Source organism: Macaca fascicularis, chromosome 2, assembly GCF_037993035.2.
Source record: "Macaca fascicularis isolate 582-1 chromosome 2, T2T-MFA8v1.1".
Classification (NCBI taxonomy): Eukaryota; Metazoa; Chordata; class Mammalia; order Primates; family Cercopithecidae; genus Macaca; species Macaca fascicularis.
In genome coordinates this window covers 107,663,200-107,681,477 of record NC_088376.1, presented here as the reverse complement: position 1 = coordinate 107,681,477, position 18,278 = coordinate 107,663,200, and the positions used below count along the sequence as shown (strand labels likewise).

The 18,278-nt window shown below is 38.5% G+C and overlaps 1 protein-coding gene across 3 annotated transcripts in view; it reads right to left on the bottom strand.

The window, feature by feature from the left end:
- KIF15 (kinesin family member 15) overlaps nucleotides 1-18,278 on the bottom strand; it is a 97,337-nt gene that overhangs the window by 65,158 nt on the left and 13,901 nt on the right. For all 3 annotated transcript variants that reach the window (XM_005546857.5, XM_045386390.3, XM_065540486.2), the window contains exons 4-7: nucleotides 15,985-16,061; nucleotides 13,566-13,603; nucleotides 9,496-9,593; nucleotides 7,844-8,023 (exon numbers count right to left, since the gene is read on the bottom strand). In XM_005546857.5, the coding sequence (XP_005546914.1) occupies nucleotides 7,844-8,023; nucleotides 9,496-9,593; nucleotides 13,566-13,603; nucleotides 15,985-16,061 (393 nt within the window). The remainder of the gene's footprint in view (nucleotides 1-7,843; nucleotides 8,024-9,495; nucleotides 9,594-13,565; nucleotides 13,604-15,984; nucleotides 16,062-18,278) is intronic.

Here is an 18,278-nt window from a genome sequence, read left to right as displayed (position 1 = left end):
TTCGCTTTTAATCGGCCACCTACATGCTGCAGAACAAAACAAGCTCGTTCTCTTATTCGAGCTTGTCTTTCCTGTGCTCCTTTGAGCATTCCATCCTTCCATCCTGGGGTTAATCCATGAGATGTCCCTTCTTTTGGACGATTAAAGTATGTTCATCATACCATTGATACCTTTTCTCATTTTCAATGGGCCACTCCGTTGCCATCTGAGAAAGCTGATTCTGTTATTATACATCTCTTGGTTTGTTTCGCCATCATGGGCATTCCTCTTATACTTAAAACTAATAATGCCCCTGCCTATGTCTCTCATAAATTACAAGTTTTCTTACAGCAATACAATATTCAACATATCACCGGTATCCAGGGCAACAGTCAAGGTCAAGCCATCATTGAGCGCGCAAATTTAACTTTAAAAACTCAACTACTAAAACAAAAAGGGGGAAATGCAGGGGCCTTTGAAAACAGTATGCTGAGAATACATAGGGCTCAAGGACAGTATCTCCAATTGAACTTTTAATGAACTCCCGTAGGCGCCAAGACGGCGGGCAGATAAGGAAGAGCATAGAAACAAGGAACTGAGTAGAAGGTTACATCTGGGAAAAGAAAGTTTGTTTTGCATTGCATTCTTTCTGCTGACGTGGGGTTTATGGGGTATAAATAAAGTGAGGCGGAGGCTCTGAGCGCGGCCGCCATGTTCTCTGTGTGTCTTTGTCTTTTGTGTGTTCTTTCATTCTCCACCACCCCCGGCACGGACCCCAACACTATGGATGTTGTTAAAATTCAGATTCAGATTCAGTGTGAGGTGGAGCTTGAGATTCTGCATTTCTAACAAGCTCTCAGGTGATGTTGATGTTCTGAGGACCACAGTTTTGGTAGGAGAGTCACAGTATATATAGGGTAAAATGGGGAAATTAGTATCTTTATCTCAAAGGGCATGTTGAAAATTAAGTAAAATAATGTGTACCAAAAAAGGTAGCACAGTGCTTGGCACCTTCACTCAATAAATTGTAGCTGTTGGCAGGGCGCGGTGGCTCACGCCTGTAATCCCAGCACTTTGGGAGGCCCAGGTGGGCGGATCATGACGTCAGGAGATCAAGACCTATCTGGCTAACATAGTGAAACCCCGTCTCTGCTAAAAATACAAAAAATTAGCCAGGCGTAGTGGCACGCACCTGTAACCCTAGCTACTCGGGAAGCTGAGGCAGGAGAATCACTTGAACCCAGGAGGCAGAGGTTGCAGTGAGCTGAGATCGGGCCATTCCCATCCAGCCTGGGCAACAGAGAGTCCTAGCTATAATAACCCTATTAATCATCAACAGTATAAAACTGAAATTATTTGTATCATTTTTCTTTTTTTTAAGATGGAGTCTCACTCTATTACCCAGGCTGGAGTATAGTGACGTGTTCATGTCTCACTGAAATCTCTGCCTCCCAGGCTCAAATGATCCTCCCACCTCAGCCTCTGGAGTAGCTGGGAGTACAGGCATGCATCATCATGCCTGACTAATTTTTTTGTATTTTTAGTAGAGTCGGGGTTTCACCACGTTGGCCAGGCTGGTCTTGAACTCCTGACTTCAAGTGATCCGCCACCTTGGCCTCCCAAACAGGCTGCGATTACAGGAGTGAGCCACTGCCCCCAACTATTTGTATCTTGTATATTCCTTGGATAGTACTTTATGCTTTCTTTCTATAACATTAAATACTGTATATTACATATTAAATACATCTGAAATACATTCATACAGCTATAAAAAGAGAGAAAGAGAGAGATCCTCCAACCTGAGACAAATTCCAAAATACTATTATTTAAAAAAAGCACCTGGGCACCATGGCTCACGCCTATAATCCCAGCACTTTGGGAGGCCGAGGCGGGTGTATTACCTGAGGTCAGGAGTTCAGGACCAGCCTGACCAACATGGTGAAACCCCATCTCTACGAAAAAATACAAAATTTAGCTGGGCGTGGTGGCAGACACCTGTAATCCCAGCTACTTGGGAGGCTGAGGCAGGAGAATCTCTTGAACCCAGGAGGCAGAGGTTGCAGTGAGTCGAGATCGCGCCATTGCACTCCAGCCTAGGCAACATAGTGAGACTTGGTCTCTAAAATAAAAAAGGCAAGGTATAAAAATAGCACAGTATGCTGTCACTTGTGCAACATAAGGAGAAAAAGCAAATACAAGCATGTTTGCTTGAATACTTCTACAAAAATCAAAATAAAAAATCAAAAACAAAAATACTTGGTGAATGTTCATAGACTGGGAGACTCAATGTTGTTAAGATGCCAATTCTACCAAAAATAATTGATAGATTCAACACAATCCCACTCAAAATCCCAGCAGCCTATTTTGTAGAAATTGATAAACTGGTTCTATGTAAATGAAAATGCAAAGGACAATGAATAACCAAAATAATTGTTAAAAAGAACAATGTTGGAAGACTTACCGTCCCTGATCTAAAGACACTACTTAGCAACAAGTTATGTAATAATCAAGACAGTTTAGTATTGATGAAAAGAAACACATCAACAGAACAGAATACAGTTAGATATAAACCCATATGTGTACAGTCAATTCACCAAAGGTGCAAAGGCAATGTAATGGGAAAAAGAAAGTTTTTTCCAACAAATCATGCTGCATAGTGGATCAAAAACAAAAAGGCAAGAAAAGAAGGAAGCATTAGATGAAATAGGCAAAACACACTAAAAAAGATAGCAGAAACCAGTCTAACAATATCAACAATCATACAGTAATGTAAATAAATTAGGTAAGATACTGTCATAAGCGATTAAAAAAAAGAGCAAAGTATACCTTTGTGGTTTACAATAAACACTTGAAATATTAAGAAACAGAAGGGGCCGGGCGCGGTGACTCACGCCTGTAATCCGCCTGTAATCCCAGCATTTTGGGAGGCCGAGGTGGGCAGATCATGAGGTAAGAGATCGAGACCATCCTGGCCAACATAGTGAAACCCTGCCTCTACTAAAAATACAAAAATTAACGGGGCACACTGGCACGCGCCTGTAGTACCAGTTACTCGGGAGGCTGAGGCAGGAAAATAGCTTGAACCTGGGAGGCGGAGGTTGCAGTGAGCCAAGATCACGCCACTGCACTCTAGCCTGGTGACAGAGCGAGACTCAAAAAAAAAAAAAAAAGAAAGAAACAGAAAGCCTGATGGAGAAACATATACCAGGCAAATGGTAATCAAAAGAATGTTGAGTGGTATGTGAACATCAAACAAAACATATTTGTAAAGCAAAATGTGTTGACAGGAAAGTGTAGGGTCAATAAAGAATTATAGATGAAAATAAAAGGAAGATATATACTAATTCTACACTTCTATATACACCGAACAAAAGAGTCCACAGCAGCAGGTCCTCCATTTCATTTCATTCAATGTTATTTTGTTACGAAGTTGAGGAAAAAAAATGATTTCCAGCCAGGGCAACTGTCTGTGTAAAGTTTACGGTTCTCCTCTTGTCTGCATGGGTTTTCTCTAGGTACTCTCGTTTCCTCCCACATTCCAAAGATGTGCATGGTAAGGGAACTGGCACATCCAAATGATCCCAGTCTGACTGACTGGATGTATGTGCCTGCAATAGAATGGTGTCCTGTCTTGGTTGGTTTCTGCCACATGTAAACCTGAACAGGAATAAGCATGGTAGAAAATGAATTAATACAAATATTGCCAAATAAAAATTCATAAAGTGGCCAGGTGTGGTGGCTCATGCCTGTAAACCGAGCACTTTGGGAGGCCGAGGAGGGCAGATCACCTGAGGTCAGGAGTTCAAGGCCAGTCTGGCCAACATGACGAAACCCCACCTCTAATAAAAATACAAAAAATTAGCCAGATGTGGTGGCACATGCCTGTAGTCCTAGCTACTCAGGAGGCTGAGGCACAAGAATCATTTGAACCCAGGAGGCACAGGTTGGAGTGAGCCGAGATCGCACCACTACACTCTAGCCTTGGAGACAGAGTGAGACTCTGTCTCAAAAAAAAAAAAATACAGGACAATAAACAATGCAGTACGAAAGTACTCAGTGAGCCCACCATATTTGTTATCGCTTGTTTCTGAACTGTATGGCGGTAGGAAGTGCTCCTGACAATTTCTACTTTGTAAACATTTATTCCCGATTTAACCCAACACCATGACTGCCATCACTCACTTATCCACCAAACCTGGGTAAACAATTATCTTAGTTGTTTTTATCATCTTTTTAAAATGAATGTATAGTTCACATTTTAATGTTTAATATTAGAAGTGTGTTGGGTCCTTATTGGGAAGTTTGGTGATGCTTTTATGACTAGAAATATGCAGTAGGAACTTAACTCTTCTTTGTATCAATTAGTCTGTAGTAAAATTGGTTTTATTATACATTGTTTCACTTAAAGTCAGTTTCCAAGAACCTCTCAGGATGTTAAGTGAGGACTTGTTGTGTTTCCATACAACAAGAGAAAAATCGCAATGAAACTGAAAAACCAACACCTTAGTGGGAAATCAGTGCATCTCTCTGAAGTATCAATAGATTACAGGGACAAGAAAACTAGCAAAAATATAAAACCTTGTACCAAGGATACATATTCTTGTTAAGCACACATGGCACACTTGAAAAAAATTGTTATAAATCCACAAATTATGTCTCAAAAAAATCTCAAAGACTAGATGTCACATAAGACCACATTCTCTGATCCCAATGCAATTGAGAATCAACATGAGAAATAAGTTAGAAAAACCACACACTTTGGAATTTAAAATCACATTTCTAAGTAATTAATGAGTCAAAAAAATTATAGAAAAATATTTGGATCTACACGATAATTAAAATATTAAAACTTGTGTGAAGTTAAAGAAGTATTAAGAAGTAAAAATTTATAGCATTAAATACTTATATCACAAAAGAAATGCCAACACAAGTAAACATCCAGCTTAAGAAGCTGGAAAAAGAACAGCAAGATAAACCCAGGAGAAACTAAAAACAAAGAAAATATTAAAGAGCAAGTCCATATAAACAATAACAACCATGTAAAAAGCAAACAAAATGGCAGTTATGGTAAAGATTGGAAAAATGTGAATACTAGGAACAACTTTATGCCAATATACTTGAAAACTAAGAGGAAACTGAAATTTTTCTAAGAATACATAACTTACTAACACTGACCCAAGAAGAAATAAAATGGCTGCATGGCTCTATTAAAATAATTTTTTTTTGTAGTTAAAAATCTTCTCACAAGACCCAGATAATTTTGCAGCTGAGTTCTACTATATATTCTAAGAATAAGTCATCCCAGGCATAAATACTTTCAGAAAACAAGTAACGTTGATAAATAAAACAAAACAAAGAGAATAAGGCCGGGTGCAGTGTCTCACGCTTATAGTGGGAGGCTGAGGCAGGTGAAATGCTTGAGCCCAGGAGTTCAAGACTGGCCTGGACAACATGGCTAAACTTCATCTCTACAAAAAAATTCAAAACTCAGCCAAACATAATGCTGTGCACTTGTAGTCTCAGCTACTAGGGAGGCTGAGGTGGGAGGATCTGTTAGGCCCAGGAAGTCAAGGCTGCAGTGAGCCATGATTGTCTGTGTCACTTGTACTCCAGCCTGGATGACAGAGTGGGACCCTGTCTCAGAAAAAAACAAAAACAAAAACAAAAACGGAATAGGACAAAGGAAATCACAGATTGATCTCAATTTTTTAAATTGATGAAAAATACTAAACAAAATATTAGCAAATCTTAATCTAGTACTTTATCAAGTTAACATGTTAAAGAAGAAAAAACACAAGATTATCTCAACAACAGTGGAAAAAGCATGAAACAAAACTTTAACACACATTCTTGATTTTTTAAGATAGTTAGCAAGGTAACTGATTATAAAAGCATCTTATAAAAATCAACTGCATTTTGGCCGGGCGCGGTGGCTCTTGCCTGTAATCCCAGCACTTTGGGAGGCTAAGGCAGGTGGATCACGAGGTCAGGAAATCGAGACTATCCTGGCTAAAACAGTGAAACCCCGTCTCTACTAAACAACAACAACAAAAAAAATTAGCCAGATGTAGTGGCAGGCGCCTGTAGAACCAGCTACTCAGGAGGCTGAGGCAGGAGAATGGCGTGAACCCGGGAGGCAGAGCTTTCAGTGAGCCGAGATCACGCTACTGCACGCCAGCCTGGGCAACAGAGCGAGACTCCATCTCAAAAAAAAAAAAAAAAGAAAAATTCAACTGCATTTCTATACACACCAAACAGTAAATGTAATTTTAAAAAGAGACTATGTGCTGGGCGCAGTAGCTCATGCTTGTAATCCTAGCACTTTGGGAGGCCAAGGCGGGTGGATTGCCTAAGCTCAGGAGTTCAAGATCAGCCTGGGCAACATGGTGAAACTCTGTCTCTCCTAAAACACAAAAAATTAGCCAGGCATGGTAGTGTGCACCTGTAGTCTCAGCTACTTGGGAGGCTAAGGCATGAGAATTGCTTGAACCTAGGAGACAGAGGTTGCAGTGAGCTGAGATCACGCCACTGCACTCCAGCCTGGGCAACACAGCAAGATTCTGTCTCCAAAAAAAAAATAAATAAATAAAAAATAAATAAAAATGAAAATAAAAAAAGATTATTACAGCAACTAAAAACATAAGGTATACTGGAATAAAGTTAACAAAAAGTATGTATGACTTTTATGATGAAAATTATTAAAATTATATTGCAAGACATTAAAGATCTAAATAAAAGAGGAGGCATACCATGTTAATGTATGGACTGAATATTGTAAAACATTGTAAAAAAATGTTATCCCTCTAAACTGGTCTATAACTGCAATGTAATTCCAATAAAAAACTCAACACAATTTCTTGAGTATGTATGTATACACACATTTGGTCACAAGTAGAACCTGTCTCTTGCTTGGGGGAGTCTGAATTTAAATAGCTGGAATCAAGAGGCTTGTTGAAGATAAAAGAATGAATTATGAAATATCATACAGCAGTGAAAATAAATGAAATGCAACATAGATTTCATAAACCACGTTGAGTTTTTAAAGTCAGAGAGAGCTAAATATGTGTTTTTTCAAACTCAAAAAGAGGCAAAACCACATATATATTGATTTAAAAGTGGAAGAAAATGATAATGACATTCAACTTAGTGCTTAATTTTGGAGAGGAGCCAGGGATATGGGATAGGGAGGACAGGTATCCTATTTACCTATTTATAGTATATTTAAAAAACCAAATATCACCAGTAAATAGGATAGTACTGGTGATACTAGGGTCTTTAAATTGTCTAAAAGCCTCCTGAATGTTCACTTTAACATTATGCTTGGTAACTTACATGTGTGTGGCAATATTTTATATGTGTCAAATGCTACATAATAAAAAAACTTTCAAATCATTGGACCAGATCAGATTTCATAAAAACTTATCTAGAATATTTTGTAAATTCCTGTCAAGAGGTTTGCTTGTCCTGAGCTGAATGCTCAAGATAAGTTAGCTTTTGACACCTAACAAGCAAGCAACATAGAAAAGAACAGCCAGCTGGTTTAAAGGCCAGAGTTCCCAGAAGCCCCTCAAACAGGCATCTCCCAGGAGGAACCACTAAAGACATATGGACAAGTAAGAAACTGATTATACAATGTATCATCTTATTTCTGTTTAAGTTGCCCTTTCCAGGTTGCCATTTTGAAAGACTCTTGGAATAGAATAAAATACTGCCATATATTATTTTATCTTTACTTCTCATGAACATTCTGTATTACGCCTTTATGACATATTTTTGGCACCTCAATTCTTGCTTTTTTGAGATTGGGGTGCTTTCACAGCAGGTTTGTTGCCTAAGCACCAAATAAGTACTCCTTGCAGGGTACCTGATAGGCTTCAGCAGCTGAGGTTACCACCTGCTCCACTGCACCAACAACAAAGACTCCCTTCTTGATATGCTCCCTTAAGTACAGTCCAGCTGATGCAGAGTCCAGTAGGTCATATATCTGCTCGTTGTAGATTTCAATAAAGGAACACTTACAAAGAAAACTCTTCCCAGCTCCAGCCTGTAAAAAAGAAGCCTCATTTAGATACATTATTTTCATGTGTTCATACCTAGTTTTCATAAGCATTAATTTTGCACTTGCTTCACAAGACATAAATCTCCTACGCTATTATCCTTTAATACAATATAAGATACCTAAAAGTAAAAAAATCTAGATAACTAGTTTTTTGTTTTGTTTTGTTTTGAAATGGAGTCTCACTCTGTCACCCAGGCTGGAGTGCAGTGGTGTGATCTGGGCTCACTGCAAGCTCCGCCTCCCGGGTTTGTGCCATTCTCCTGCCTCAGCCCCCTGAGTAGCTGGGACTACAGGTGCCTCCCACCACGCCCGGCTAATTTTTTGTATTTGTAGTAGAGATGGGGTTTCACTGTGTTAGCCAGGATGGTCTCGATCTCCTGACCTTGTGATTCACCTCAGCCTCCCAAAGTGCTGGGATTACCGGCGTGAGCCACTGCGCCCGGCCGATAACTAGTTTTAACACATGGTTATATTTTAGAGCTGCATCAAAGTGTGGTCCCAGGCACCCTAGAGGCCTCCACAGGTGCCTGGGAGCTAATACAGGGAGAGGAGAATTGAGCAGTCCAGTTGGGAAATTCCATTTTTGTCTGTCTTATATATTTGATGTCCTCATAAAGTTTTATTTGAAACAAGTGTTATGTTCTTCAAACGACTGAAAATAATTTATTTTAAAAGACTTTATAGGATTTTTAACCATAGAAATGCATGGTACTAAATTATTTCACTGCCACACAATTCGTGTGTCTAACTTCAGTGTTACAGATAGGTGATTTCTGCAAAGGAGTAAATGGTAAACCAATGTTATATATAAGTTTCTTTGGTACATAAGTAATGGAACATAAAACACAAATGGTTCTAAGCCCCGACTTCCCCAAGCTAAATCAGCACAATTGTGAGAAGGCCCAACCTGGGAGCCAATGTAGGAGGAAAGACCATATCCCCACAGTGATGGAGCCATACCACATGTGGAGCACAAAGACCATGGGAAGGCAGTAGCAGGTGCTACAAAGATGGTGAGGATGAGTCCATCACTGCTGGATGCCATGAGGATTTAGGGACACCTGCAGTCACCTGTGAGCCTAGGTACAGGTAGATGATTAGGCTTAGAGCATTAATGTATCTGTTTTCCTCAGGTGAGATTTTCTTTACAGTTTCTCTCTTGCAAAATATTTTTTTTTGAGAGCCCCAGAAGCATTATTTTCCTTTCTTGTAAACTAGCAATTTGGGATAAAGGATAATGCATGTTTTATAAACTAAAAACTCAATTGAGATAAAACAACTCAGAATCCTTAATATTATCCTCAGAACTGAAAGGTTTTCTTATACCACACTAGTCTATCCACATTGTAGAGTAGTACCATTCATGCTCCACCATGTATCATGAGCTAATTATCAGTAGCTACCTATTCAAAATTAGACATTTCATAGAACCACTTTATTTTTACATTAAGTTTTACCTTTTCTTTTTCACGATCAATTAAGGAAAACAAATATTCAAAACTTCGTGGGATTACTCCTCTCAGGTTATGAGAAAAATTATCAGATTCAGATGGTCCTAAAAAAGTTAAAAAAATAAACACTGGATTTTTATTCTATTCCAAGAGTCTTTCAAAATGGCAATTTACATAGAAATAAGATGATTATACTATATAATGATTTTCCTACTTGTGCTCCAAGCAAGTTAAATTTAGGTCTGTGAGAGGAATTGAAATTTTTCCAACTGCCAGGTACCAAAATCTGCAGGAATATCAAACAACTGTACTTTATTGCAGCACATTTGGTCTCATAGACTGACCTGTGCTCCAGGCCTTGGCCCCATACCTTGTGACCATAGGCTAATTACTAAATCCCTCTTAAGCTGCAGAGTTCTCAGTTATAAAATGGGGATAATAATGGTAATAAAAACCACATAGGGTTATTGGAAAGAATTAACTGAGAGTGTAAAGGCAAAGCACTGAGAGCCATGTTAGTGCTTTAAACACATTAAGTACTAAAAATCACGATTAGCTAGTTGATTTTTTTAAAAATTAGGCAATAAAAGCCAAGCTGTTAAGAAAAGTACTGTAAGAATATCCTATAAGATTTCCATGCAGACAGAAAAATGCAGAGTCTCTATTTTGTTACACTGGGAAAAGGAAGAGGTATCAGTGTATATGTAAATAGCAGGATTCTAAGGAATTCTAATTCAAGTTATAGCAATATTTCCCAGAAAAAATATATATAGCTAGAAAAGATCTAGATCTATTTAACAATCAAAATATTGGTGAAGTATGCCTTAGAGACCAAAGGAACTAAGAAAATGCTGATATGCAGAAGAAAAATAAAGAATAAATTTTAAAATATAATAGTTGTCTTTGGTAGAAGGCCTTGCACCACACCTGGAATATTTTAAATAGTCCTTGTAACCCGTAGCTTCAGAAACACATAACAGAGGTAGAAAAATGCAAGTAAATGAATAAAGAGAATGAATATTAGAACATGCAGATAATTTTACATCATTTTCCTGTTGGAGAATATATTATACAAAGATCAATTTGGTATAGTATGTTTGGCCCCAATTCTCATGTTGAAATTTGATCCCCACTGTTGGAGGTGTGGCTTGCTGGGACATTTTTGGGTCATGGAGTGCGGGGGGGCACAACCACTCATGAAAGGCTTGGTGCCATTCTCATGGGAGTGAGTTCTCTTATTTCCCAAGAGAACTAGTTGTTGGAGACAGCCTGGCACTTCCTCATCTCTCTCTCTCTCTTTGTCTCTCTCCCTCTCTCTCACTTTCCTCTCTCTCTCACTTTCCTCTCTCTCACTTTCCTCTCTCACCACGTAATCGCTGCATGCCCATTCCCCTTTGTCTTCTGCCATGAGCTGAAGCAGCATGAGGCCCTCACCAGAAGCCGAGCAGATGCTGGTGCCACGCTTCTTCTATGACCTGCAGAACTGTGAGCCAAGTAAACCTCTTTTCTTTATAAATTACCCAGCCTCAGGTATTTCTTTACAGCAACACAAATAGACAAAGATTCAACAAATCTTTAATTACCTTCATCATCTCTTGCCTGACCCACTACAGTATCTCCTAATCCTTGCTCTATCCCCTAATAGCCTTTATTCCACTTAGCTGCCTGAGTAATCCTTTTAATTATATATCAGATCATGTACTTCCTATTTGTTTGTTTATTTTAAAAAAGAACTCTTCCAATAATGTCACATCATATTCAAAACAAAATCCAAAATCCTCACCAGGGCCTATATGACCTAGGGTATAGCTCTGACTTCCCATGCTACCAGCCCCTTATCCTGGAAAACTCCACTCTCAATGGGTCTTCTGCTGTTCTTCAAACATTCTTGAGTGTGCACCCACCTCAGGGCCTGTGCAACTGCTGTTCCTCTGCCTGTAAGATTATTCTCTTGGACAGTCTCGTTGTTCACTCTTCTTTCACTTAATAACCTCAAAGGTGACCTCCTGAGAGATCTTTCCTGACCCACCACCTAAAATAGCACCCTCTACTTTTTTCCATCCCTTTACATTGCTTTATTTTAATTCATAGCACTTATTACCTCTGGCATAATTTCTAGAGGTGTATTTGCTTTTAATTGTGTATTCCCCCTGCCTGAAAATCAGAAGGTCCACAAGAGCCAGGACACTGCCTTGTATTCAAGTAAACCAACAGCGTCTTCAAGAGTGCCGGGCATACTGTAAGTACAAGTATTCAATTATTTGTTGTTGTTGTTGCTGTTGTTATAACCTCAGAGAGAGAGGAAGACCTTTCTTACTACAACTCACAATTCAGAAGCCATTAAAGAAGAAAAAGAAGCCGGGTGCAGTGGCTTCTGCCTGTAATCCCAGCACTTTGGGAGGCCGAGGCAGGTAGAGCACTTGAAGCCGGAAGTTGGACACCAGCCTGGCCAACATGGTGAGACCCCCATCTCTACTAAATAGACAAAAACTAGCCGGGTGTGGTGGCGCATGCCTGTAATCCCAGCTACTTGGGAAACTGAGGCTGGAGAATTGCCTTGAACCCAGGAGGTGGAGGTTGCAGTGAGCCAAGATTGCACCACTGCACTCTAGCCTAGGCGACAGGGGGGAGGCTCTGTCTCAAAAAAATTAAAAAAAGAAGAAGAAATTGGGAGGCCGAGACGGGCGGATCACGAGGTCAGGAGATCAAGACCATCCTGGCTAACACGGTGAAACCCCGTCTCTACTAAAAAATACAAAAAAACTAGCCGGGCGAGGTGGCAGGCGCCTGTAGTCCCAGCTACTCGGGAGGCTGAGGCAGGAGAATGGCGTAAACTTGGGCGGCGGAGATTGCAGTGAGCTGAGATCCGGCCACTGCACTCCAGCTTGGGCGACAGAGCGAGACTCCGTCTCAAAAAAAAAAAAAAAAAAAAAAGAAGAAGAAAAAAAAGAAAAGAAAAAAATTCAGCCATGTAAAATAAAACTTTAGCATAGAAAAAAAAAAACCTCAAGTAAGTCAAAAGACAAATGAAAAACCTAGAGAAAAATCTGGAATCCATATCATAGACAAAAGGCTAACTTCTCTGTTTTATAAGGAATATCCACCAATGAGTAAGAAAAAGTCAAGCGAATTTTTCAAATGGGAGAAAAAAGCTTGAATGGGCATTTCAACAGAGAGGCTATTCATATATCAGATAAACATATGAAAGGTATTCAGTTGTCAACAGAAATAAACACACAATAAGATAATACTATACATACTTAAGAATGCCTAAAATGTTTTAAATTGACAATTTCAAGTACATATAAGGAAGTGGAGCAACTGGAACTTCCATATACTACTGAGATAATCACTTTGGGAAACTGTTGGGCAGAATTACTAAAGCTAAATATACATATATACTATGATCCAGCAATTTTCCTGGATACATATCCAACACAAATTATTTCAAAAGACACAAGAAAAGATGTTCACAGCAACATTATTCATATGGTTGAAAAGTTGAAATAATCCAAATGTCTATCAACAGTAGACTAGAAAATGTGTAGTATATTCATACAATAATATATTATACAGTAATGGAAATAAACTACTACTACTTGCAACAACATGAGTGAATCGCAGAAACTTAACACTAAAAGACCAGAAACAAAAGATACACAATAAAATATTATTTGTAGAGGATCAAAAACAAGCAATATTAATGATGACAGAGATCAGAGTAATAGGCATTCCAGCGGACAGGGTTTGGTAGTTACTGACCAGGAATCTTGATCTGGTTAGTAGTTATACAGGTGTATAAACATATACAAATTCATTAAATCCTACTGAAAAACTGTTTATTCAGTACCACTCTGTGCCAAGCATTGAGCTGGAAACATAGCTGCAAACATGATTAACACATGGACTTTGCTAGCAAAAAACTCACAACTTGGCAGAAGCCTAGGGAAATCTCCTTAATTTCAAGAGATCAACATCATATATAGAAATTATGCCTTTCCCCAAAATGTTGTAGGTTACTGTTATCACAGAAAGGGTAGATTAAGCCAACAAAAGTTAGTCTTTAATTTACTTACCCATCATAGTAAACGTCTTCCCTGAGCCAGTCTGTCCACTGTAAAAAATAATGTTTTACATATTATTTTTACACATAAAATTAAAAGACTACTCCTATTATAATACTAGTGTATAAGTTTTCTCCACAAAAAGTTAGCTTATTTTCTTTTCATTTTTAAATTCTATTAGATAAAAAGTGAATGATCCTCCTCTTTTCTCTCCAATCTCCCTACAAAGAGCTAACCACTATTAATTGGCAAATGCTTCTGTATTACACAAACATAGCCATCAGAGTTTTCATTTAATCTTTATTTACAAAAATTGGGATGATGCTCTTCATACTGCTTGGCAACCTGTTTTTCCCTTAATTTTACCTCAGATACCTTTCTAGGTCAGCAATAGAGGTCTGCCTCATTATTTTTAATAGCTACACCGTATTCCACAGGTTTGGGATAGTGGAGCATCTTGAAGCACCATAACTTATTTAACCAGAATCAAATGAACTTTTGTTTCCAATTTTTGCTATGCTAACTAATACAGCATTTCCTTTCCTAAATTCTTTGTCTTTAAAAGATACTAAAATCTCTTCATTTAAATATAAAGCAATAAAAAAATTCTTATGCTATAGGTTTTTCTGCAGTGTCGTATCTCCTGTTATTCCACTTAACAGAAACAAGAGTAACAAAAAACTAAAAGTAAAAAAGTTGAAGCCAGGCAGTTCCAGCTACTGAGGAGGCTGAAGTAGGAAGATGGCTTGAGCCTAGGAGTTCCAGGCTGTGGTGCACTAGAATCACAGCTGTGGATAGCCACTGCACTCCAGGACCGGGCAACATAACAAGACCCCATCTTAAAAAAAAAAAAAAAAAAAAAAAAAAAAGTTGTATTTTAAAGATGTCAATCAGGATATCAAAAGACTTTAGCTTAGATTCACAGCAAAAATAGAAAATTTTGAATTTACTTTTTCATTAAATGCCCCCCAAAACTAGAAAACAGTATGCTATAGTTTTTTACCCCCTTCTTCTGGAAGAAAAGAGGAAAAAAGTTCTTTAGTAACTCAGAATGAGAAATGGATATTATTGAGTCCCCTACAAATAGGGTACTCCTACAGATTATTGTCCAAACAGGCACTTGAGAGTGAAGAGGACACTATTAATAATACTTGACAATTGGTATTGTCCTCAGTAAACCAGACAGTATACCCACCCCGCCATGTATTACCTAGCTCTGTCTGCTGAGAAGGCCTAGAAGCAACAAACCAAACACACCTAGCGCCCAGATCTTGGTTGCTAAATACCATGCTCCAATTAAAGGAATTAGGGTTCATTGGTGAAATGGCTCATTCTAGGCATAGGTCAGGGAAAACACAAGATGAGCCCAGAGCATCTTGTAGCATCACAAAGTAAGAAGGTCCTCAAAAAACAAAAGGGTGAGCTATAGCAAAGGGACACAAAAACCAACCTCAAGGAGGGCCCATTGGGCAAAGCTGGAACAACAGAAACAACAAGGTAAATAATTTTTAGTATTGGATTATAACCCAAAGAATAAAATAAATGTACATCCATAACATATAAATAATTGAATAAATAAATGTGGAAAACATACAAATCTTTCTTTTTTGTTTTGTTTTGTTTTTTTTGAGACAGAGTCACACCCTGTTACCCAGGCTGGAGTGCAGTAGTGCAATCTCGGCTCGCTGCAACCTCCGCCTCCTGGGTTCAAGTGATTCCTGCCTCAGCCTCCCGAAAAGCTGGGACTACAGGTGAGCACTACCACACCCAGCTATTTTTTTTTTTTTTTTTTTTTGTATTTTTAGTAGAGACAGGGGTCTCACCATGTTGGCCTGGCTGGTCTTGAACTCCTGAACTCCGGTAACCCGCCCACCTCAGCCTCCCAAAGTGCTAGGATTACAGGCATGAGCCACCACGCCTGGCTGGACAAACCTTTCTTACAAAAAAATGTTATATATATAGTTAGACAGACACTCTGCTCTACACTACCCCTCTACCTTCGAGTGTAATCCCTGCTACCTTGATAGCCAGGCAGGGCCAGTCTAATCATATGAGTCCCCAAAATCAGAAAACCTATTTTAGCTGCTGTCAGAGGGAGGTGTGACAAAGGAAGAAGAGTCAAAGAGTTACATGTTGTTGGTTTTGAAGATAAAGGGGGTTGTAAGCTAAGTAATGTGGGTGGCCTCTAGAAGCTAAAAAAGGCAAAGAAACAGATTTTCCAGAAAGGAACAGAGCTGCCAAAACAATTGCATCCCTGCTGACGCCTTGATTTTAGCCCGTGAGAGACCCGAGTTGAACTTTTCACTTACAGAACTGTAAGATAATACATTTGTGTTGTTTTAAGCCACTAAGTCTGTGGTAATTTGTTACAACAGCAACAGGAAAATAATACAAGCATGTACTATGTATAAGGACACAGACAACAACTTACTATGCAAAGATGGTACCGTTATAACCGCTCATGCAAGACTCCACAATGCTTTTAGCCACAGTTGAGAATACAGACTCCTACAAACGTAACCAAACATGTTTAACATTTCATAAAAATGAAAACATTTTTCCTAAATTACATTCTACAATGTAACAGCAAAAATTGCTTAGTAATAACATGGTAACATCCACTACAAAAAAAAGGCTAAACTATCTAAGATGATAAAACTTTAAACATAATTACATTTATTAATCTCCTATACAACTATAGATTTAAAGCACACAACTCAACTGTATACAGAATTTTGTATAGCATATTGCATGTAGATATTGTACTGGTACTAGCATAAAAAAATGGCTATATATCTTCTTCAGTGATTTTTCTTGTAAGTTTGCATTGAACAGTCAATACCTCCATTTTATTTTCATTTTTACCTATAAGTAGATGCAGTCTTATTAAGAATGTAAGAACTCCCAAATCTACAGTTTATATTTATTTATTTATTTATGAGATGGAGTCTCGCTCTGTCACCTTTAGGGCAATGGCGCAATCTCAGCTCACTGAAACTTCCACCTCCCAGGTTCAAGCAATTCCCCTGCCTCAGCCTCCTGAGTAGCTGGGACTACAGGTGCGCGCAACCATGCCTGGCTAATTTTTGTATTTTTAGTAGAAACGGGGTTTCACCATGTTGATCAGGCTAGTCTCAAACTCCTGACCTCGTGATCCACCTTGTGAGGTGGACCTCACCTCCACCTCCCAAAGTGCTGGGACTACAGGCATGAGCCACTGCACAAGGCCCTCATTTTATGTATCTCTTGGCCAGCTATGCTCCACATAAAAGAAGATCCAAAGACCTAAACGTCGGCCCAAAAACATCTCCATGTATAAGGGAATACTGAAGATCTGTGATGGGCTGCGTGCAGTGGCTCACACCTGCAATCCTAGCACTTTGGGAGGCCAGAAGTTCGAGACCAGCCTGGGGAACAGCAAGACTCCATCTCTACAAAAAATTTAAAATGTAGCTGGGCATAATTGAGATTTATCCTGGAATGAAAAAAAAATTAGCCAAGCATAGTGACACATGCCTATAATCACAGCTACTTGGGAGGCTAAGGAGGAGGATCACTTGTACACTCCAGCCTTGGCAATAAAGCAAGACCCCATCTCTTAAAAAAAAAAAAAAAAAAATCTGTGATGTTCAGTATAGTAGCCGTTAGTTATATGTAGGTATTTAGATTTAAATTAAGTAAACAAAACTCAAAAGTCAGTTCCTCATACATACTAGCCATATTAAAAGTGCTCAGGAGCCACATGTGGCTAGTGCCTCTGACGCACTGAATTTTAAATTGGATTTAATTAATTTAAACTTATATAGTCACATTTGGCTAGAGGCCATTGTAACAAACAGCACAGATACAGGACATTTCCATCACTGCAGAAAGTTCCATTGGATAGCACTAACTAGGTCTTAATTAAGTTGACGTTAATTAGAAAAGCACTTGTTGACATCATGGTAATCCTAAATCCTTAGATTAGGCAGTTCAACGGTATTTCTCAATCATGCACTGGCTCCAAAAAGTGCATCTTCACTAACCTCCAGTGCCTCAGATGCACGAGCAACACTTTTTTTTAAATTTATTTATTAAAATATATTTATTAAAATTAAAGCAGTTTTATTAAAATGAATAAGATGATAATGATTAATCAATATGAAATAAGTGCCTAATAAATATTAAATTATTCCCCAATGACTATAATAAATTCCCTTTCTTCTGATAACATACTTCTGTATCTCCTACGAGCAACACTTTTAATATAACTAGTGTGTATGAGTAACTGACTTTCAAGTTTCATTTAATTAGTTTAAATCTAAATAGCCACATACAACTAATGGCTACTACACTGAACATCACGGATCTTTTTTTTTTTTTTTTTTAAAGAGACAGAGTCTTGCTCTGTTGCCGAGGCTGGAGTGCAGTGGCACTATCATAGCTCACTGTAGCCTCAAACTCCTGGGCTCAAGTGATCCTCCTGCCTTAGCCTCCCGAAAAGCTGGGATTACAGGCATGTGACACTATGCCCATAATTTCCTATCACTTGGTGGGAAAAAAAAAAAGGAGGCTTTTGTCATTCTGCTACAAAGTTTGATGAAAAAAGGAGAAAACTATTTAATAAAATTAGATTTAAAATATTTATGGAATATTTGAGTCTCCTTATTTGAGACAGATGAAATTAAAAAGAGACCAACCCAGAAAGAAATCCTTTTTTTTGTTTTGTTTTTTTTTTGAGACAGA